The sequence below is a fragment of the Otolemur garnettii genome, unplaced genomic scaffold (genome assembly GCF_000181295.1).
Source record: "Otolemur garnettii isolate 467f Iridium unplaced genomic scaffold, OtoGar3 scaffold00044, whole genome shotgun sequence".
NCBI lineage: Eukaryota > Metazoa > Chordata > Mammalia > Primates > Galagidae > Otolemur > Otolemur garnettii.
In genome coordinates this window covers 8,331,342-8,353,864 of record NW_003852439.1, presented here as the reverse complement: position 1 = coordinate 8,353,864, position 22,523 = coordinate 8,331,342, and the positions used below count along the sequence as shown (strand labels likewise).

Genomic DNA, 22,523 nt, shown 5'->3' with positions numbered 1-22,523 from the left:
GATTCGAACCCGCCACCTTAGGTGTACGTGGCTGGCGCCTTAGCTGGTTGAGCCACAGGCGCCGAGCCGTTTGTGAATTATTTTTAAAAAGCCAAGATAGGGATCCTGCTTCTCATAAGATGGTTTTGATATTTTTCCTCCCAAGTGACATAAAATTAGGCCTGTGGTGGCTACAGAAAGGCGTTCTGATGGCCTTCTTCCCCTCTCTTCTGGTAGGTGTTTAGGCTTGGGGAATCCAGGCCCCCCCGGTCGGTCTGCATAGCTTAGGTGGCCCCCCTTCTCCACCAGGTCATGGTGTTTCCTGGCCTGGAGCTGAGCCGAGAAGCCTTCCTCACCACAGTTGAATTTGGGACCCAGGAGCTCAGCCAGTCTGCCCAGCTGCGGCTGCAGGTGCACCGCCCCTTGAGAGAAGCAGGTGCGACTGAGATGGTAGAGGGTGTTTAAGGGTCAGGGTGGCCTCTCTGAGTTCTCACATCTGCTGACCACTTGACCATGAGGCTAGCACTCAGCCTCAAGGTGAACAGAGAGCAGGGACAACAGACACTGTCTCACAGGTATCCCAAGGAGGGATGGGGGCTGCCTTAAGCCAGTCAGATGGCCAGTAGCAGGGGCATGATGAGGGCTAGGTGTGCTGCTTTGTGAGTCCTAGCATCATGGCCAAGGTCAGCTTTGTCAGGGTGCAAGCCTGGAGCCTGTTAGCAAATCTGGGTTCCTGATACTCCTCTTATTGCAGGGGTTCCAGAAAACAGCAGTGAACTTGATAGTGGGTCCTTGGACAACAGGACTGAGCCGGCCCCTGAGTGTGTGCCAGAGGGACGCTGGTGCCCTGGAGCCAATGTCTGTGTGCCGCTGGATGCCTCTTGCCACCCTCAGGCCTGTGCCAGCGGGTTCATATCAGGGCCTGGGCTCTGCAGGGCCACTTATATGCTATGGAGAGAGTTCCTCTTCTCTATTCCTGCAGGACCCCCTGCACAATACTCGGTGTGTGTCCCTGACCTAGATCTGTCTTGTTTTGTTTTGTTTTGTTTTAAGGCAGAGTCTCACTCAGTTGCCCTGAATGGAGCGCTGTGGTGTCATAGCTCACAGCAACCTCCAACTCTTTGGCTAAAGCAATCCTCTTGCCTCAGTTTTTCTATTTTTAGTAGAGATGGTGTCTCGCTTTTGCTCAGGCTGGTCTCTTCTAAGCTCAGACAGTCTACCAGCCTCAGCTTCCCAGAGTGCTAGGATTACAGGCTCGAGCCTCTGTGCCCTAGATCTGTCTTTAACTAGCTGCCCAGACCACCTTTCCTTCAGCCACCCAAAGTTTGCTATCACTGCCAAACAGACAGGATACAAGTTTCCCTCCAGCAGGCCCTCCCTGGCCTTGTGCCCTCTATGCCCTAGCGGGCCCTGGCTTATCTCCCAGCATGTGCAGCTCCCATCCCAGGATCTTTGCACCTTCTGTGCCTGCTTTGCCCTTCAGCAGGTCTGGCTCTTTTTCATCCTTCAGGTCTAGCCCCAGTATCTATCAAGGGCTCCACCTGTCTAGGCAGTCCACCCTGCCTACACCCTCTCCCTGTGGTGTCCCTTGTTTGTAACTGTTCTGTCTGTCCCTGCTATGAGCACTTGGGGGGCAGGGGCTACATGAAGCAGGGAGTATGGTGCTGAGACCCTCAGCTGGGAGCCCTACCTGCTGAGTGGTCCCTGCAGGCCCTGACCATGTGTATGTGGTACACCTCTACCTCTCTCTTTTGTAGGTCACGTTCCTCGGCCAGGATGTCCTCATGCTCCCTGGTGACCTTATTGGACTGCAGCATGATGCTGGCCCTGGTGCATTCCTGCATTGCCCCCTGGCTCCCGGTCACCCTGGCCTCCGTGCCCCATATTTTTCTGCTAATGCCTCAGGCTGGCTGGCCCACCTTCCCACCCAACTGGAGGAAGCTCAGGCCGGTCCTGCCTGTGCTCTGAGAGTGCTTGGGGCCACAGAGCGCTTCACACCCCTGCTGGGCCTGAGGCCCAACCCTGGGCTGCAGCGTCCGGGCCACTATGAGGTCCGGGCCATGGTGGGCAACAGTGTGTCCAGGCACAATCTGTCCTGCAGCTTTAGTGTTGTCTCCCCAGTGGCTGGGCTGCGGGTCATCCACCCTGCCCCACACGACAGCCACCTCTATGTGCCAACCAACGGCTCTGCCTTAGTGCTCCAGGTAGACTCCGGTGCCAATGCCACAGCCACAGCTCGCTGGCCTGGGGGCAGTGTTAGCGCACCCTTTGAGGCTGCCTGCCCTGCTGTGGTGGCCACTCTCATGCCTGACTGCCCCTGGAAGACCAATGACACCCTGTTCTCAGTCCTGGCACTGCCCAGGCTCAGTGAGGGGGAGCACACAGTGGAGGTCGTGGCAGAGAACAGTGCCGGCTGTGCCAACCTCAGCCTGCGGGTGACGGCTGAGGAACCCATCTATGGCCTCCATGCTATGCCCAGCCCTGAGGCCCGTGTGCTGCAGGGAGTCCTAGTGGTGAGTGTGGCCTGTAGCCCACCCCAGCTATGTGCCCATGCAGAATGGGAGCCTGTCTTCCCAGGTCCTGTCAAGTCACTTTTCAGGCTACTCACTAATTTCTTGATTACTAAGGTGTCACAGCTAAAATAGCCACTTTAAGTACTTCCTGCTCACATTTCATGAACCAAATTGTCCTAACTTTTTTCCTGTCTGACCTCATACGAGCCTTTGAGAGTCCAGGTGCATTTTCCAGGCCCTCTAGCAAATGTGAGTGGTTTCTGAGGGAGTCTGAACCTCTGATGGAAGTCAGATGGTCCACCATGGTACCATGCAAGGATGAGGCTGTCTTCTTCCTGGGGGTGCCCAGTTCCTGCACCAGAGGGTTGTGACTTGTGTGGTTGTGCTCTGAGCTTGGTCCTGGCTCCCTTGGTGACACCTGTTCTGTCAGTTGATCATCATCCCAGACCCCAGGGCCTGTGGGGCTCACATGTCTTTCCTAAGCCCCTGAGCTGTCCAACTAAGGAGCTGGGGCAGGAGCTGAAACTGGGGGTTTGTGAGGGCTCAGAGATAGGTTGGCTCTTTGTAGCTGGTACTGGGTCCACTTGGCAGGTAGGTAAATAGGCATAGAAAAGCCAAGGCCATGTGGCTAGAGGTTGGAGAGCCAGGTCTTGACCCTAAATCAATGCCACATGGCCTAGGCACCACACATCCAGGGCCCTGGGCACATCCCTCTCCTTCGTATAGGGGTCTGGGGGTTGTGACTCACCTGTGGGCCCACCAGCCCTCTCTGTGTCATGTTGGCATTCTCTAGCACCCCCAATAGGGGCTATTCCAGTGGGTCAACAGGGCCTGAGGGCAGAGTTAATCCTCCATAAATCCCCAGCTGGGGCAGAGTTGTGACCTTGGCTGATGCTGCACCCTCCTTCAGAGGTATAGCCCTGTGGTGGAGGCTGGCTCAGATGTGGTCTTCCGGTGGACCATCGATGATAAGCAGTCCCTGACCTTCCACAATGTGGTCTTCAACGTCATCTACCAGAGCGCTGCAGTCTTCAAGCTCTCAGTAGGTGGGCAGGTGGGCGGGGCAGGGTCCTGGGGTACCTGGGTTCTCACCTTGGCCTCTCACCTTGGCCTTCTGTTCTGCTCTGCTTTGCCCAAGGATGCTGCTGCTGCCATGGGTGAGTGTGGGGTGGGGCATGAAGTGGGGCTGGGGCCTCGCCATCTACTGTCCTCCCAGTTAGTTGTGGCCCATGCCCACTGACGCCTGTCTCTGCAGCTGACAGCCTCCAACCATGTGAGCAACGTAACAGTGAACTATAATGTGTCTGTGGAGCGGATGAACCGGATGCGGGGCCTGCAAGTGTCCACAGTGCCAGCTGTGCTGCCCCTCAATGTCACCTTGGCACTGACGGCTAGTGTGCTGGTAGACTCAGCTGTGGAAGTAGCCTTCCTGTGAGCGCCTGGAGTCAGGCAGGGGGGAGTGGGTGGCCAGCCAGGTTCTTATCCCAGCCCCTAGCCTCATTTGTGGGACCCCCGGCCACAGTATTGCCTTTCTGAGCCTCAGTTTCTCTATCTGTCAGGGGATGCCAGGTGCATAGGACCCTGGAAGGGCTGCATGGGAGGGGTGGGAGGATCTGGCACAGAGAGGACCTGGATGGGAGAACCAGGAGGGAGCCACTGTGGGGCTCAGGTACAGCTGGGCCAGCAGGCTTCCCACTATGGGAGTGCCAGTCCTGCCTGTTGCCCCTGTTCCGTTCTGTTTACTGCCTGCTACCACCCTGGCAGGTGGACCTTTGGGGATGGGGAGCAGACACTCAGTCAGTTCAAGCCTCCATATGTCAAGTCCTTCCAGGTCCCAGACCCTGCAGTAGCCCAGGTGCTAGTGGAGCACAACGCCACACACACCTACACCACCCCAGGTGAGGGTCAGGGCCATTGCCCTTGGGACCCTGAGCTTGGACAGCTCTTCCTTTGGGACAGCCCCCATCCCCTCCACCATGACCTGCTGGGGTTAATAGCTTGAAGCCCTGGGCAGTGCCCTGTGGCTCAGTGAGTGGGGCGCCAGCTCCATATACCAAGGGTGGCGGATTCAAACCTAGCCCCTGCCAAACTGCAACAAAAAAATAGCCAGTGTTGTGGCGGGCATCTGTAGTCCCAGCTGCTCGGGAGGCTGAGGCAGAAGAATCGCCTAAGCCCAGAAGCTGGAGGTTGCTGTAGCTGTGATGCAATGGCACTCTACCGAGGGCAAGAAAGTAAGACACTGTCTCAAAAAAAAAAAAAAAAATAGCTGAGGCCCTTCTGGGGGGAAGGTCGGTGCCTAGGTGTGAGTGGTGAGGATAGGCAGGGCACCTGACCTCTGTGAGTTGAATCTGCTGGCCAGAAACTGGATCTTATGCTCTCCGTTCTCAGCCTTTTGGGGAGAGGAAGAGGGAGTAGCCATGTAATTTTTAAAATTCCAGAACCTCTCACACTGAGGTCACTTAGTGTCTTATAGGGCAGGCCAAGCTGACCTGGCCTTGCTGGCTGCTTTGTTGGCTTCCCATCCCACCTTTCCACCCCAACCACAGCCTCTGCTGCTGTCCTATGTGCAGCCAGATGTGTGGGCCCTCAGTATGGGTCTGAGGGTGTAACCACTGGTGCTTCAATGAGGGGCCCGCTCCTTGCCTAGGAGGGCTATCTCCCATCCTCACCAGGTGGTAAGCAGGGAACCTGACTCACTCTGGGCCTATCCCCACAGGTGAGTACAGCCTAACTGTGCTCGTGTCCAATGCCTTTGAGAACCTGACGAAACAGGTGCCTGTGAGTGTGCGTGCACCCCTACCTACCGTGGCCGTGGGGATGAGCAGTGGTGTCTTGGTAACTGGTCAGCCTGTTACTTTCTACCCACGCCCCCTGCCCTCACCTGGTGGCATCCTATACACGTGGGACTTTGGGGACAGCTCCCCCATCCTGAAGCAAAGCCATTCAATGGTCAACCACACCTATGCTTTGAGGGGTACGTACCTCGTCCGCTTGGAGGTCAACAACACAGTAAGCAGTGTGGCAGCACATGCAGATGTCCATGTCTTTGAAGAACTCCGAGGCCTGAGTGTGCACATGAGCCCAGCTGTGGAGCAGGGTGCGCCCATTGTGGTCAGTGCCATTGTAGAGATGGGTGACAACATCACCTGGACCTTCGACATGGGGGATGGCACAGTGCTCACAGGCCCTGAGGCCACAGTGGAACACGTGTACTTGCAGGCACAGAACTACACAGTGACTGTGGGCGCTGCCAGCCCTGCTGGCCACCTGGCCCAGAGCTTGCAGGTACAGGTCTTTGTCTTGGAGGTACTACGCATTGAGCCTGCCACCTGCATCCCCACACAGCTCAATGCCCGGTTGATGGCCCATGTCACCGGGGACCCTGAACACTACCAATTTGACTGGACCTTTGGGGACGGCTCCTCTAACACAACCATCCAAGGGTACCCAGCAATTATGCACAACTTCACACAGAGTGGAACATTCCCCTTAGCACTGGTGCTGTCGAGCCGAGTGAACAAGGCACATTACTTCACCAGCATCTGTGTGGAGCCTGAGGTGCTCAATGTCACCCTGCAGCCTGAGAAGCAGTTTGTGCAACTTGGTGATGAGGCCCGGCTGGTGGCACATGCCTGGCCTCTGTACCCTTATCGCTATACCTGGGACTTGGGCACTGCAGATGCCACCCCATCCTGCACCTGGGGCCCTGAGGTGACATTCACCTACAGAGACCCAGGCTCCTACCTGGTGATAGTCATAGCATCTAACAATGTGTCAGTTGCCAATGACTCGGCTGTGGTAGAGGTACAGGAGCCTGTGGTACTCTTGGGCATCAAGGTCAACAGCTCCCAAGTGCTGGAGCTGCAGCAGCCGTACCTTTTCTCTGCACTGGGCCACGGACACCCTGCCACTTATTTGTGGGAACTAGGGGATGGTGAATGGCTCAAGGGACCAGAGGTCACCCATGCCTACAACAGTACAGGTGACTTCACCATACGGGTGGCAGGCTGGAATGGGGTGAGCCACAGTGAGGCCTGGCTCAATGTCACAGTGCAGCAGCGTGTGCAGGGGCTCAGCCTTAATGCCAGCCGCACAGCAGTGCCCCTGAACAGCAGTGTGAGCTTCAGCACCTCCCTGGAGGCAGGCAGTGATGTACAATACTCCTGGGTGCTGTGTGACCGCTGCACACCCATCCCCGGGGGCCCCACCATCTCTTACACCTTCCGCTCAGTGGGCACCTTCAACATCATCGTTACAGCTGAGAACAAGGTGGGTTCCGCCCAGGACAACATCTTCATCTATGTCTTGCAGCTCATTGAGGGGCTGCAGGTGGTGGGTGGTGGCAGCAACTGCTGCTTTCCCACCAACCACACGCTACAGCTACAGGCCACTGTCAGAGATGGCACCAACATCTCCTACAGCTGGACTGCCCAGCAGAATGGCAGCCCAGCCCTAGTTGGCAGTGGCAAAAGCTTCTCACTTACTGCCCTAAAGGCAGGCACCTACCATATCCAGCTGCGTGCCACTAACATGCTGGGCAGTGCCTGGGCCAACCGCACCGTGGACTTTGTGGAGCCTGTGGGGTGGCTGACTGTGGTTGCCTCACCCAACCCCGCTGCTGTCAATATGAGCATCACCTTCAGTGCTGAGCTGGCTGGTGGCAGTGGCATTAATTACACTTGGTCCTTGGAGGAAGGGCTGAGCTGGGAGACACCTGAGCCATCCACCACCCATACTTTCACTATAGCTGGCATGCATCTGCTCACAGTCACAGCAAGGAACCAGCTGGGCTCAGTCAATGCCACCACTGAAGTGGCAGTGCAGGTGCCTGTGAGTGGCCTTAGCATTAGGGCTGGAGAGCCAGACAGCAGCTTTGTGGCTGCTGGTTCCACTGTGTCATTCTGGGGGCAGCTGGCCATGGGTACCAATGTGAGCTGGTGCTGGGCTGTGCCAGGTGGCAGCAAGCGTGGCCAGCACATCACCGTGGTCTTCCCTGATGCTGGCATCTTCTTCATCCAGCTCAATGCCTCCAACGCAGTCAGCTGGGTCACAGCTGTGTACAACCTCACAGTGGAGGAGCCCATCATGGGCCTGGTGCTATGGGCCAGTAGCAAGGTGGTGGCACCTGGGCAGCTTGTCCATTTTCAGATCCTGTTGGCCACCGGCTCAGCTGTCACCTTCCGCCTGCAGGTTGGCGGGGGTGGCACTGAAGTGCTCCCAGGGCCCCGTTTCTCCCACAGCTTCCCATGGGTAGGAGATCATGTGGTGAGCGTGCAGGCCGAGAACCATGTAAGCCGGGCCCAGGCACAAGTGCGCATCTCGGTGCTGGAGGCCGTGAGTGGGCTGCATGTGCCCAACTGTTGTGAGCCAGGCATCGCCACAGGCACTGAGAGGAACTTCACAGCCCGTGTGCAGCGTGGCTCCCGAGTCGCCTATGCCTGGTACTTCTCCTTGCAGAAGGTCCAGGGTGACTCACTGGTCATCCTGTCTGGCCGTGATGTCACCTACACGCCCGTGGCTGCAGGGCTGCTGGAGATTAACGTGCGTGCCTTCAATGCACTAGGCAGTGAGAACCGAACGCTCGTGGTGGAAGTCCAGGATGTCATCCAGTATGTACAACTGCAGAGTGGCCGCTGCTTCACCAACCGCTCGGCCCAGTTTGAGGCTGCCACAAGCCCTAGTCCCCGGCGCGTGGCCTACCATTGGGACTTCGGAGATGGAGCCCCAGTGCAGGACACAGATGAGCCCTGGGCCGAGCACTCCTACCTACAGCCAGGAGACTACAATGTGCAGGTGAATGCCTCCAACCTGGTGAGCTTCTTTGTGGCACAGGCCACAGTGACTGTCCAGGTGCTAGCCTGTAGGGAGCCGGAAGTGGATGTGGCCCTGCCCCTCCAGGTGCTGATGCGGCGCTCCCAGCGCAACTACTTGGAGGCCCACATTGACCTGCGTGACTGTGTTACCTACCAGACTGAGTACCGCTGGGAGGTGTACCGTGCTGCCAGCTGCCAGCGGCAGGGGCGAATGGCCCCAGTGGCTCTGCCTGGTGTGGATGTGAGCCGGCCTCAGCTGGTTGTGCCACGACTGGCACTGCCTGTGGGCCACTACTGTTTTGTGTTTGTCGTGTCATTTGGAGATACACCACTGGCACGGAGCATTCAGGCCAATGTAACAATGGCCCCTGAGCGCCTGGTGCCCATCATTGAGGGTGGCTCATACCGTGTATGGTCAGACACGCAGGACCTGGTGCTGGATGGGAGTAAGTCCTACGACCCTAACCTGGAAGATGGCGACCAGACACCGCTCAGCTTCCACTGGGCCTGTGTGGCCTCGACACAGGTCAGCCATGTGGCCAGGCCACCTTCCCTGTCCCTCAGTCATGCTCACTAATGAGTCCCGCAAATGCCTAGTATTCTTCCCTGTCCACAGTACTAGTGGGCTTGGTCCTAGAATAGGGAGAGGGGGTCTTCTCAGTTGGTGCCTGGCTGGGCCTCACTTTGAGACATGTCATGGATCTTACACCACCTCATCTCCCTTGTTTGTGGTTTGCAGAGTGAGGCTGGCGGGTGTGCTTTGAACTTTGGGCCCCGTGGGAGCAGCGTGGTCACCATCCCCCAAGAGCGCCTGGCAGCTGGTGTGGAGTACACCTTCAACCTCACTGTGTGGAAGGTGGGCCGGAAGGAGGAGGCCACCAACCAGACGGTGCGTGTGCCCCCTCTACAGGACCACACACACAGATGGTCAGCTTTTCCTCTCTTCATAGGTTTTTCTCTGTTTCAGTTGTTGCAAAGGCTGTAGATTCTCTTTTTTTTGTAGAGACAGAATTTCATTTTACTGCCCTCGGTAGAGTGCCATGGTGTCACACAGCTCACAGCAGCCTCCAACTCCTGGGCTTAGGTGATTCTCTTGTCTCACCCTCCCGAGTAGCTGGGACTACAGGTGCCTGGCTCAATGCCTGTCTATTTTTTTGTTTTTGTTGCAGTTTGGCCGGGGCCAGGTTTGAACCTGCCACCCTTGGTACATGGGACTGGTGCCATACTCACTGAGCCACAGGCACTGCCCTAGATTCTTTTCTTACCTGTTGGTTTGATACAAATTTTATTTAACCAAATGCCCTACCTCAGCATTGCTTCGTTCCATAAATGGTGTTTTTTTGTTTGTTTTTGGGAGACAGACTTTTGATCTGTCACTTAGGCTGGAGTACAGTGGTAGCATCATAGCTCACTGCAGCCCCAAACTCTTGGGTTGAAATGATCCTCCTGCCTCAGCCTCCCGAGTATAGCTGTGACTACTGGTCTCCACTACAACCCCTGGCTAATTTTTCTGCTTTTAGTAAACTGTGGCTCATGCTGGTCTCAACTTCTGAGTTTAAGCAATCCTCCCACCTCGGACTCCCAGTGTGCTAGGATTACAGGCATGAGCCATGTGCCCTGCCAGTTTCATGTGAAATCATGAAAGGGGCTGGACAAGCTCTAGTACTGTATCTAGACAGTGCAAAGGGCAAACAGAACAGTCCCCTCCCAGAGATAACCACTGTCCCCAGAGCCTATGTGTCATTTCCAAATGGGCTGGGCCAGTTCTCACCCTCACACTCCTCTGTCAGTCAAGAGGCTCCAGACAACCATGCAGGTGACTCTGACCCTGTGGTGGCCTTGCTAGTGCCCTGGAGTGGTGGTGTCCGCTTGACTGGGGGTCTAGAGGAAGCATCTGGGGAAGAGGTTTTTGGGAGCAGGTCTCAGCCCAGGGCAGCAGGACATGTGAGACAGGGCTATGGAGAATGGGGCTGCCTTCAGACTTTGTTCATACACACAGACATACCTTCAGGTACCCATCCATGGGTCTGTCGGTGAAAGGAGCCTGCCTCCTTGCTATCAGGCTCAAGCTGGATCCTAATGTGCAGAAAACAAGCCCCACATAGCCTCTGTAGTTTTAGATGACCAATCCTCTCTAGACTGGGGTGTGGGAAACAGGATAGAGCATACAAGAGGCAGAGCTTGCGGGTGGGGATAGGCGCCTCAGAAACCTGGAGTTTAGGCTGAGTAAGTGCGGGGATAGAAGGCGCTTTCCCACCTGAGCAGATGAGGGGCCAGAGTGGGCATGGCTTCTTGGGAACACCACCCCTCCCTAGGTGCTGATCCGGAGTGGCCGGGTGCCGATCGTGTCCTTGGAGTGCGTGTCCTGCAAGGCACAGGCGGTTTACGAAGTGAGCCGCAGCTCCCACGTGTACCTGGAGGGGCGCTGCCACAACTGCAGCCCCGGCTCCAAGCGCGGAGTAAGCGAGGCGGGGCAAAGGGCGAGGGGGTGGAGCTGGGGCGTGGTCTTATGCCGCGAGGCGGGACCTGCGCGCAACTGCCTCATCTCCCTTTGCTGTCTGCAGCGCTGGGCCGCCCGTACCTTCAGCAATAAAACCCTGGTGCTGGACGAGACCACCACCTCCACTGGCAGCGCCGGCATGCGGCTAGTAGTGCGGCAGGGCGTGCTGCGGGACGGCGAGGGCTACACGTTCACGCTTACTGTGCTGGGCCACTCAGGCGAGGAGGAAGGCTGTGCCTCCATCCGCCTGTCCCCCAACAGCCCTCCGCTCGGGGGCTCGTGTCGCCTCTTCCCGCTGGACGCTGTGCGTGCCCTTACCACCAAGGTGCACTTTGAATGTACAGGTGAGTGTGGGACTGTATTGGGGACTGTAGTGGGTGAATGCTTGGATCTGCCCTGATACTGTGGGGTTCTGCAGGTTGGCGGGATGCTGAGGATGCTGGTGCCCCGCTGGTGTATGCCTTGCTGCTGCAGCGCTGTCGTCGGGGCCACTGTGAGGAGTTCTGCATTTACAAAGGCAGCCTCTCCACCTATGGGGCTGTGCTGCCCCCTGGGTTCAGGCCACACTTCGAGGTGGGCCTGGCTGTCGTTGTGCAGGACCAACTGGGTGCTTCCGTGGTTGCCCTCAACAGGTAAGCTGGGCTCATGGGAAGGGGTTTTGGTAACCATTGCCTGCTCACAGTCTCCATCCACCCTGTAGGTCTGTGGCCATCACCCTTCCAGAGCCCAATGGCAGTACTCCAGGGCTTAGTTCCTGGCTGCATGGCCTAACAGCCAGTGTGCTGCCTGGGCTGCTAAGACAGGCTGACCCCCAGCACGTCATCGAGTACTCACTGGCCCTTGTCACTGTGCTCAACGAGGTCAGTGCAGTCAGGAGGGGATCCCCAGCATCTGCTGCACATGTGGGGGTGGGTCAGGTACCCCCTACTTGTCCCTTGGTCCCCAATGGAATCCTGATGTCTTTGAAGTAATTGTTTTCAGTAGCCACCCTACGCCAAGTCCTTTCTGTGTCTGCTGGCCCACACACTGTCCAGTGCCACCTGGTACCAGGATGGCAGCTGAGCTTGCCCCATTTTGTCCTCAAGGAAACTGCTTGGGCCTCAAGTTACTGCTGGGCCACACAGCATAACCACATGTGACTCTGCAGTGGACACCCCAGAGACTCTGATGCTGGTTGGGTCTGCATTCCTGCTGATAGCTCTTGTGCCCTCCCCCCACCCTAGTATGAGCAGGTCCTCAGCATGGCAGCAGAATCCAACCAGGAGCAGCATCTGCGAGCCCAGATACGCAAAAACATCACAGAGACCCTAGTCTCTCTGCGAGTCAACACCGTGGATGACATTCAGCAGATTGCTGCAGCGCTGGCCCAGTGCATGGTGTGACAGTATCCCCATGTGCCCTCCCCAAACCCCAGGCCCTACAGCAGCCCTAGGCATTGAGCCCCACAACCTTAGAGCCTCCACTTGGCCCCTGTGACCTCTGAGTCAGTCTCAGCTGTTTTTCTCCTGTCACTATCTGCCAGGAAGCCACAGGTGCCCCTAAGGCGACTCTGCAGGGTGGGCCAGGCACAAGAGCAGCCCAGATGTGGGGAGGGGTAGACACAAGACACTGTTCCCCTCAGGCCACTTACCCGCACACACGACATAGTCTGTCCACTATGAGGCACTCAGGTCCAGACTGGGGAATGGTGTTGAGCACATCTGCTTGGGGGACTGCCATAGAGCAGGTCCAGCTCTCGGAGAGAAGGAGAGCCTTCTGGCTGGAGGTCATTCTGTGGCCACATGGCTTCCGTGGCTGTGTGTGTGGCTGGCATGGGAGTTTATCTACAGCTTTGGTGTCTACCTTACATTTAGTTGTGTGAAGAGACACTGGGGTGGTTGGCAGGTCCTTGTCATAAGGGCCCCAGGAGTTGGGATGTGCCATGGGTTGGATAGAACCACTAGAGAGCTCTCAGTTGGGCCACGTGGGTAAGATCTCCAGCTACAGAGTGCAGTGCTGGGGATTGGGGGGAGCTCAGTGTCCTGGTGAGCTTGAGGTAGAGCCGGGCTGAATTGGGGGAGGACGGACATGAGCCAACCCAAGGGATTGTTGAGCTGCTGGTTTGCCTGGGTCCCTGGCCATGAGGCTAGCATAGCAGATGGGGCTGGATGTGATACTGGGTTCCACACAGGTGTCTAGTAGGGAGCTCGTGTGCCGCTCATGCTTGAAACAGACACTGCACAAGCTGGAGGGCATGATGCGTGTCCTGCAGGCTGAGACCACTGAAGGCACTGTGACGCCTACTGCCATAGCTGATAGCATCCTCAACATCACAGGTGTGTTCATGGGGCTCCTCTCCCCTGGCCTCTTGCTTGGACCTCCTACCTGGACTTCCCCTCACCCTCTACATCACCTACAGGTGACCTCATCTACTTGGGCAACTCGGATATGCAGGGCCTGCAGCTCTCAGAGCTAGGGGCTGAGCCAACCTCCGTGATGGTGGCATCCAAGGCCTACAACCTGTCCTCAGCCCTCATGTGTATCCTCATGCGTTCCCGTGTGCTCAACGAGGAGCCCCTAACCCTGGTGGCTGAGGAGATTGTTGCCCAGGGCAAGCGCTCAGACCCGCTGAGCCTGCTATGCTATGGCAATGCCTCAGGCCCTGGGTGCCACTTCTCCATCCCTGAGGCCTTCAGCGGAGCCCTGTCCCACCTCAGTGATGTGGTGCAGCTCATCTTCCTTGTTGACTCAAACCCTTTTCCCTTTGGCTACATCAGCAACTACACTGTCTCCACGAAGGTGGTGTCCATGGCCTTTCAGACACAAGCTGGCGCCCAGATCCCTATTGAGCGCCTAGCATCAGAGCGTGCCATCACTGTGAAGGTGCCCAACAACTCAGATCAGGCTGCCTGGAGCCACCGCACCCCTGCTGGTTCTGTTGTCGTCCAGCCCTGGTCCTCAGTCGGTGCTGTGGTCACCCCAGACAACAGCAACCCCAAGGCTGGGCTACATCTGCAGGTCACCTACACGCTGCTGAGTGGTGGGTGCTATGAGCAGGCATATGGGTGATCCCTCTGCCAGCCTTGGCCCTGAGACAGAATGCATTTCCCACAGATACCCTCATTTGGGGTCTTTGGGGAAGTCTGCCTTCTGCTTCATGGGTCCCAGGTGGTTGACTAGAGGAGAGTCAAGGGGGCATGGAGAATTCTGCCTCCAGAGGGAGGGCCCCAGGGTGGATGAACTTCCCAGGCTGGCATCTAACTGTGTGCTTGCCATCCCAGGGCGCTACCTGTCTGAGGAGCCTGAGCCTTACTTGGCTGTCTATCTGCACATGGTGCCCCAGCCTAATGAGCACAACTGCTCAGCCAGTAGGAGGATCAGCCTGGAAGTGCTGGAGAGTGACGACCACAGGCCCTACACCTTTTTCATTGCCCCAGGGTGAGTGGCATGATGGGGGTGTGCATGCATCAGGGCAGGGTGGGTGTGACTGGGTTTGCACTTGCCATGGTTGCAGGGAGCTTAACAGTAGCAGCAGGAAGATGGGGGCACAAGCCAGGATAGAGACCTGAAGCCAGGACACCTAGCCCGGCTTGGGCCTGGAGCTGGCTGTTAATACTCCCACATTTCTGTCCAGGACTGAAGACCAGGGTGGGAACTACTACCTGAACTTTACCAGCCACTTCCACTGGTCAGTGCTGGAGGTGTCTGTGGGCCTGTACACATCCCTGTGCCAGTATTTCAGTGAAGAGGAGATGATGTGGAAGACAGAGGGGCTAGTGCCCCTGGAGGAGACTTCACCCAGCCAGGCTGTCTGCCTTACCCGCCACCTCACTGTCTTCGGTGCCAGCCTCTTTGTGCCCCCCAGTCGCATCCACTTCATCTTTCCTGTGAGTGGTGCCCATGGCAGGGCTGAGTAGGACCTGGGTGGGCCCCAGCCCTTCCCTGAGAAAGTGGAGTCTGTGCGTGACCTCCTGAGCCTGGTGGCTCTGTCCTCAGGAGCCGGCTGCAGCCATGAACTACGTTGTCCTGCTGACGTGTGCTGTGAGCCTAGTGACCTACGTGGTCATGGCAGTGATCCTGCGCAAACTGGACCAGCTAGATATCAGCCGGGTCCGTGTCATCCCTTTCTGCGGGAAGAGGGGTCGCTTCAAGTATGAGATTCTGGTCAAGACTGGCTGGGGCCGGGGCTCAGGTGAGAGGAGTGGATGCCGGGCCCCCAAGCTGCTCCCACTTGCTCTGCCTGCTCATTCCCACAGAGTGTTACTCACAGCAGTTGTCATAAGACAGGTGCATAGTTCACCATGTGCTGTGTAAAGCACTGTCTTGCTAATCCTTAGAGCAGCCTCACAAATGTTCACTGTCCCTAAGAATGAGAAGGGCTCTGAGCAGGTGGTCCTCTCCTGGCACAGGGCCCTGCCAGTGTGTTTGAACTAAAACTGTGCAGTGCTCAGTAATCAATGGAGAAATTATGGTGGTTCTGTGACCTTTAAAGTTCATAGGTGTGATACCTTACACCTATAATCTTAGTTAGCACTCTGGAAGGTCTAGGTGGGCGGATGGCTGAAGGTCATGAATTAGAGACCAGTCTGAACAAGAGTGAGATCCCTCTCAACTAAAAATGAAAAACTGGGGCAGCACCTGTGGCTCAGTGAGTAGGGCACTGGCCCCATATACTGAGGGTGGCAGGTTCAAATCCTGCCCTGGCCAAACTGCGACAAAAAGGTCGCTGGGTGTTGTGGTGTGCACCTGTAGTCCCAGCACTTGGGAGGCTGAGGCAAGAAAATCGCTTGAGCCCAAGAGTTTGAGGTTGCTGTGAGATATAACACCACAGCACTCTACCCAGGGCAACAGAGTGAGATTCCAGTTCCCAAAAAAAAAAAACTGAGGCAAGAAGATCCCTTGAGTCCAAGGTTGCTGTGAGTTATGCCACGGTATTCTACCCGGGGCGACAGCTTGAGACTCTTTGTCTCAAACAACACCACCAAACAACACACAACTCTCTTACTATTCATTATAAATGTGAAAGGAAATATACCGATAATTATTGAATATTGTGTAACTTAAAACATTAGAAACTTGGCAAACATAGTGTTATTTCTCTCTCTTTTTTTTTTGAGACAGAGTCTTACTATGTCGCCCTTGATAGAATGCCATGGTGTCACAGCTCACAGCAACCTCAAACTCTTGGGCTTAAGCGATTCTCTTGCCTCAGTTTCCCAAGTAGCTGGGACTACAGACGCCCGTCACATGCCCACCTATTTTTTGGTTGTAGTTATTGTTGTTTGGCAGGCCCCAGCTGGTTTGAACCCGCGATCTCTGGTGTATGTGGCTGGTGCCCTAGCTGCTGAGCTACAGGCACTGAGCCAGTATTATTTCTTTATGAAAAACTTACTCATAAGAGTAGTTGAACAGTGTGTGCTGCCGTCCTGCTGGGTAACAGGGGAGAATGAACATTGTTTCTGTGCTTTGGTGAATTACCACATTCTAAGTCTGTACTGAATTCCCATGTTTTTGTTCTTCACACTTATGATATTGTGTAGTATTTCCTAGTCTCCTAGGAGTCTTTGACTATGAGGTTTTTTTTTTTTTTTTTTGAGAAAGTATCATTATGTCACCCTTGGTAGAGTATCATGGCGTCACAGCTCACAGCAACGTCAAACTCTTGGTATTAAGTGATTCTTTTGCCTCAGCCTCCCAAGTAGCTGGGACTACAGGCACCCGCCACAACGCCCAGCTGTTTTTTGTTGCAGTTGTCATTGTTGTTTAGCTGGCCTGGGCTGGGTTCAAACCCGCCAGCTTCAGTGTATGTGGCTTAGCCATAACCATTGTGCTACGGGCACCAAGCCTGAGTATGAGGTTTTTGCTGGCATAACTCTGCTGAAAGACCTTCATCCTTTTGCTATCATTACTTTCCTCACTTGGTTTTTTGGGGTTTTTTCTTAATTTCAGGTTAATGTGAGGGTACAATTAGGTTACAATGTTTACGAGTTGTGTCCCACCCCCAGGAGGACGCCATATGCCCTTACATTGTGCACATTAGGTGGGAGCTCACCCTTCCCCTTTCCCTCAGTTTGAATTGAATTGAGTTTTTCTCTGATGTTTGCATGTATTGAATCATTTACAGGCTTCAAATTAGTATTGAGTAATTGGATGCTTGCTTATCCATTCTTTCTTTCTTTTCTTTTTGAGACCAAGTCTCACTTTGTCACCCTTGGTAGAGTGTGTCATAGCTCACAGCAACCTCCAACTCTTGGGCTCAAGCAATTCTCTTGCCTCAGCCTCCCAAGTAGCTAGGACTACACGTGCCTGCCACAGTGCCTGGCTATTTATAGAGAATGGGGTCTTGCTTTGGCTCAGGCTGGCCTCCAACCTGTGAACTTAGGGCAATCCACCTGCCTTGGCCTCCCAGAGTGCTAGCCACTGCACCCAGCCTTTGCTTTTACATTCTTGTGATACTTTACTAAGAAGAATGTGTTTCAGATCCATCCAGGTTGATACAAAAGATGTAAAGTCTCCATCCTTTTATGGCTGAATAGTACTCTATGGTATATATATATGCCACAGTTTGTTAATCCACTCATCAGCTCATGTGCATTTAAGTTGTTTCCACATCTTGGTGATTGGATTTATCACATTGAGCTGTGATAAAACAGTCTAGTGCAGATGTCTTTATGATAAAATGATTTTTTTTCTTCTGGATAGATGCCTAATAATGGGATCTTGGGATCAAATGGGAGGTCTAATTTGAGGATTCTCTATTTCTTTCCAAAGAGACTATATTAGTTTGCAGTCCCACCAACAACGTGAGTGTTCCCTTCTCTCCACCACTTCCCTTATTAGTGTTGCTGAGTTTGTCTCACTAACCAAACCCAGACTGTTGCTCCATTCCTTTGAGGGGAAGCAATGTCAGTGTCCCCTGGCTGTTTTTTTCCATAACTCCATTTGCCAACATGAGAATTTTTCGTTTCTTTGCTGTGCTTTCATCTTTGTTGGCCAATTCTCTTTGGTTCTCCATTTTTTTTTTTTTTTTTGAGACAGAGCCTCAAGCTGTTCCCCTGGGTAAGTGCCATAGCATCATAGCTCACAGCAATCTCCAACTCCTGGGCTCAAGTGAGTCTCCTGCCTCCACTTCCCAAGTAGCTGGGTCCACAGGCGCCTGGCTATTTTTTTTTTTTTTGGTTGCAGCCATCATTGTTTGGCGGGCCCGGGCTGGATTTGAACCCGCCACCTTAGGTGTATGTGGCTGGCGCCTTAGCCACTTGAGTCACAGGCGCCGAGCCAGGTTCTCCATTTTAAAAAAATTGTCACCTGGGTCTGTTACTGGAGTAAAGAGGTGATATGGTACACACGTCAGCCTGTGTATGAGTGGTGTGTACCTCTGCTTACAGAGGATTAGGAAGCATAGTTGCATCTACACTTCATATGGTCATTTCAGTTAGATGCCACAGTAACTGGACTTGGACTTGAGTCATTTCATTGCAGAGCTGGTATTTACTAACCAGACCAAGGTAATTAAAACTCCTTGGTGTTTCAGAGCTGGGCAAAGCCATGGTTGCCTACCCTGACTTGTGTGAATGAAGGTTGACACATGTAGGAACTTAACTGGGACCCCATATATGGTAGGCAGCAAACTCAGAGCTCTGCCCCCTCACATCCTACCACCCAGGTACCACAGCCCATGTGGGCATCATGCTGTATGGGGTGGACAGCCGAAGTGGCCACCGGCACCTGGATGGGGACAGAGCCTTCCATCGTAACAGCCTGGACATCTTCCAGATTGCCACCCCGCACAGCCTGGGCAGTGTGTGGAAAATCCGAGTGTGGCACGACAATAAAGGTCTGGCATGGGGACCCACAGCTGCCCTCTGCCCCACCAGCACCCTGTAGCCCTAATCTCATTCCTACCCCTTTATAGGTCTCAGCCCTGCCTGGTTCTTACAACACATCATTGTAAGGGACCTACAGAATGCCCGCAGCACCTTTTTCTTGGTCAATGACTGGCTATCAGTGGAGACAGAAGCCAATGGAGGCCTAGTGGAAAAGGAGGTGCTGGCAGCAAGTAAGACCTTGTCCCTGGCCCAGGCAGGCTGGAGGGGTCACCTTGCCATTCAGCTTCCTGCAGCTGCTCCTGTGCCCTTTGCTCAGGTGAGGCGGCCCTGTGGAGGTTCCAGCGTCTCCTAGTGGCTGAGCTACAGCGTGGCTTCTTTGACAAGCACATCTGGCTCTCCATATGGGACCGACCGCCTCGCAGCCGTTTCACTCGAGTCCAGAGGGCCACCTGTTGTTTCCTCCTCATCTGCCTCTTCCTGGGTGCCAATGCTGTATGGTACAGGGTCGTGGGAGACAGCACATACAGGTGGGTGCCCATGGGGTCAGGGTAGCCTCCTCTTCCCCAACTGCCCTGCTACCACTGACCTGGCCGGGCTCTCTTCTCCTCCTAACACACAGCCCAGGGCCTGTGTCTAGTCTGATCTCACTGAATGTCGACACAATTGCCATCGGCCTGGTGTCCAGCGTGGTTGTCTACCCTATCTACCTGGCCGTCTTGTTCCTTTTCCGGATGTCCCGGAGCAAGGTGGGCTGGGGCTGGAGATCTCAGGGATCTGGGGATGGAGTGTGGGGGCTCAGGGCCGTGCCAGGGACTATACTATCTAGTACAGCAGCTGGAGAGGGAAATCAGTGAACCAAAAGCTGATTCTTTTGAAAAGATCAGCAAAATTGACAAAACTTTAGCAAGAGACCAAGCACAGTGGCTCAATCCTGTAATCCCAGCACTCTTAGGGGCCGAGATGGGCAGATCATCTGAGCTCACAAGTTTGAGGCCAGTCTGAGCAAGAACAAGACCCCATCACTAAAAATAGCCAGGCATTGTGGTAGGCACCCCTAGTCCCAGCTACTCAAGAGGCTGAGACAAGAGAATTGCTTGAGCCCAAGAGTTTGAGGTTGCTGTGAGCTATGACACCACAGCACTCTACTGAGGGTAACAAGGTGAGACTATCTCCAAAAAAAAAAAAGCCCCAAAAGAGTTTCACAAGAGAAAATGAGAAATCTCAAATTGCCAAAATCGTGAATGAAAAAGAAAACATCCCCACCAACCTTATAGAAATTGATAGGACCTGTGCATGATGCTTATAACAATGGTGACCCTGTAGCTAAGTGGTTAGGGCGCCAGTCACATACACTGACATGGCAGGTTCAAACCTGGCCCAGGCCAGCTAAACAACAATGACAGGCTCAGCGCCCGTGTAGCACATTGGTTACAGCACCAGCCACATACTGAGGCTGGCAGGTTCAAACTCGGCCCGAGCCAGCTAAACAACAATGACAACTACAACAAAAAAATAGCTAGGGCCTTGTGGCAGGCACCCGTAGTCCCAGCTACTTGGGAGACTGAGGCAAGAGAATCGCTTAAGCCCAAGAGTTTGAGGTTGCTCTGAGCTGTGATGCCACACCACTGTACTGAGGGTGACATACTGAGACTCTGTCTTAAAAAAAAAACAACAGTGACCCACATATCAGGTAACTAGAAGAAACTACCATTTTTCCAGAAAGACACAAACTACCAAAACTGACTTAAGAAAAAATAGAAAATCTGAATAGATCCATAGCAAGAAGTTGAATTAGTAATTTGTTATAAAAATTTCCCACAAGGAAAAGTTCAGGCCCAGATGCCTTCACTGGTGAATTAGCACCAGTCCTTCTAAACTCTTTCCAAAAAATACAAGAGGAAGGAGTACTTCCGAACATTTTGGAAAGCCATCATTACCCTGACACTAAACCTAGACAAGGATATAGAAAGAAGAGAAACTGCTGACCAGTATCCCTTACACATGCAAATCCCCTCAACAGTGTGCAACAAGTGACAAAGTTCAGCAACATAGAAAAAAAGATTGTAAACCGTGAAGGATTCATCCTAGGAGTCCAGTACAGTGTCCATGAGCCATATGTGGCTATTTATATTTATAGTTAATTAAATCAAAGTTTAGGCCATGTGCACTGGCTCATGTTTATAATCCTAGCACTCGGGGAGGCTGAGGCAGGAGGATCACCTGAGGCCTAGAGTTTGAGACCAGCCTGAGACCCCCATCTCTACAAAAACAGAAAAATTAGCTGAGTGTTGTGGCAGGTGCCTGTAGTCCCAGCTAGTCGGGAGGCCGAGGCAGGAGGATCACTTGAGCCCTGAAGTTTGAGGTTGAGCAGAGATGATGCTATGACCCTCCAATCTGGGCAACAGAGTGAGACCCTGTCTCAAAAAAAGGGCAATATGTGGCTAGGGCCTTCTCTAATGGATAGCACGGATATAGAACATGTCTACCGTTGTAGAACATTCTCTCAGCACTGGTCTATACCCTATTTCGTTAGGAAGTAGGTTCTGCCTCCCCTGACGGGCCAGAGCTGCGTCCTGCTGACCATCTGCTCTCTCCTTGCAGGAGGCTGGGGTCCTGAGCCCTACCCCTGTAGGGCAGCAGGTGCTGGACGTTGACAGCTGCCTGGACTCGACTGTGCTGGACAGCTCATTCGTCACATTTCCTGGCCTCCGTGCTGAGGTGAGGTCTCCATCAGGGGCCAGGAGCAGCTCAGACCTGGCCTGGGCTGGGTGGGTTCTGCCACTGGGGCAGCCCAGACTTTCAGGTGGTCTTTGTACTTCTCAACAGGCCTTTGCTGGACAAATGAAAAGTGACTTATTTCTGGATGATTCTAAAAGGTGGGTTTCCTAGAAAAAATGCATACTGTGGCATAGGTTACCTGTGCTTTAGGTGTATGGGTGTCTAGGCCACATGCTTGCTAACTCTGTTGTCACACGTCATCTGGGAGCAGGTCTGTGTTGAAGTCCAGTGTGGCAATGTGTGACCAGCCTTGGGTTGGGGGATGTGTGCAGATGTGTCTCAGGGCTACCCTTGCTGACCTGCCCACCCACAGCCTGGTATTTTTGCTGTCCAGTGAAGGCACACTTGGTTGGCCGGACCTGCTTAGTGATTCGTCCATTATGGCCAGCACCTTGCGGCGTCTGGCACAGGGCCAGGCTGGCCTTGTGCTAGGCCCAGAAGAGGATAATCTCTCCCTGGTTAGCCCCTCTTCACCTGCCAAATACTTGTCGGCATCAGGTGAGCTGGGGGTGGAGGAGGAAGGGCTTGAAAGTCCACCCCTGAGGATTGGCCCACCTTGACACATCCTGGTCCCTCCAGATGAAGACCTGATCCGGCAGGTCCTAGCCGAAGGGACTAGCAGCCTGGCCCCCACCCAGGATACAGAAATAGAAACGGACGTGCTCACTGGCTTGTGAGTGCCCAGCTCCTGGGGAGGGCATGGTGGGTGGGGCAATTGGGGAAAGCCCAGGCCAAGCCCTGCTCTCCGCATGGGGGTCTTGCTCTGTCCCTCTTTTCTCCCAGAGCTGAGCTATAGCCACGCTGCTGTACTGCTCTAAGCCTCCTGTTCCTAATCTATGGAAAGTACCTCATAGGGTCACCCAGGATCCTGGGAGCCTTCCCTTTAGGGAGGCAGCAGAAACACAGGGCATCTGAGGTGTGGAAAGGTGGGCTGGCTGCAGAGAAAAATTTTTATTTTGGTCTTGGAGCAGTGAAAAATTATGGGCAGGTTTTTCTTTCTTTTTTGAGATAGAGCCTCAAGCTATCCCCCTAGGTAGAGTGCTGTGGCATCACAGCTCACAGCAACTTCCAACTCCTGGGCTCAAGCAAGTCTTCTGCCTCAGCCTCCCAAGTAGCTGGGACCACAGGCGCC

General features: G+C 54.3%; 1 protein-coding gene across 1 annotated transcript in view; it reads left to right on the top strand.

Moving 5' to 3' along the window:
- The window catches only part of PKD1 (polycystin 1, transient receptor potential channel interacting), a 53,875-nt gene that overhangs the window by 21,190 nt on the left and 10,162 nt on the right, over positions 1–22,523 (top strand). Inside the window, exons 9-34 of the mRNA XM_023513737.1 lie at positions 289–415; positions 734–981; positions 1,737–2,492; positions 3,403–3,534; positions 3,748–3,923; positions 4,257–4,390; positions 5,209–8,831; positions 9,045–9,194; positions 10,621–10,764; positions 10,870–11,149; positions 11,224–11,437; positions 11,506–11,665; positions 12,029–12,181; positions 12,976–13,120; positions 13,204–13,824; positions 14,066–14,222; positions 14,419–14,671; positions 14,781–14,976; positions 18,451–18,621; positions 18,700–18,843; positions 18,930–19,140; positions 19,233–19,359; positions 21,215–21,331; positions 21,440–21,489; positions 21,726–21,889; positions 21,971–22,064. Of these exons, the coding sequence (XP_023369505.1) occupies positions 289–415; positions 734–981; positions 1,737–2,492; positions 3,403–3,534; positions 3,748–3,923; positions 4,257–4,390; positions 5,209–8,831; positions 9,045–9,194; positions 10,621–10,764; positions 10,870–11,149; positions 11,224–11,437; positions 11,506–11,665; positions 12,029–12,181; positions 12,976–13,120; positions 13,204–13,824; positions 14,066–14,222; positions 14,419–14,671; positions 14,781–14,976; positions 18,451–18,621; positions 18,700–18,843; positions 18,930–19,140; positions 19,233–19,359; positions 21,215–21,331; positions 21,440–21,489; positions 21,726–21,889; positions 21,971–22,064 (8,747 nt within the window). The remainder of the gene's footprint in view (positions 1–288; positions 416–733; positions 982–1,736; positions 2,493–3,402; positions 3,535–3,747; positions 3,924–4,256; positions 4,391–5,208; positions 8,832–9,044; positions 9,195–10,620; positions 10,765–10,869; positions 11,150–11,223; positions 11,438–11,505; positions 11,666–12,028; positions 12,182–12,975; positions 13,121–13,203; positions 13,825–14,065; positions 14,223–14,418; positions 14,672–14,780; positions 14,977–18,450; positions 18,622–18,699; positions 18,844–18,929; positions 19,141–19,232; positions 19,360–21,214; positions 21,332–21,439; positions 21,490–21,725; positions 21,890–21,970; positions 22,065–22,523) is intronic.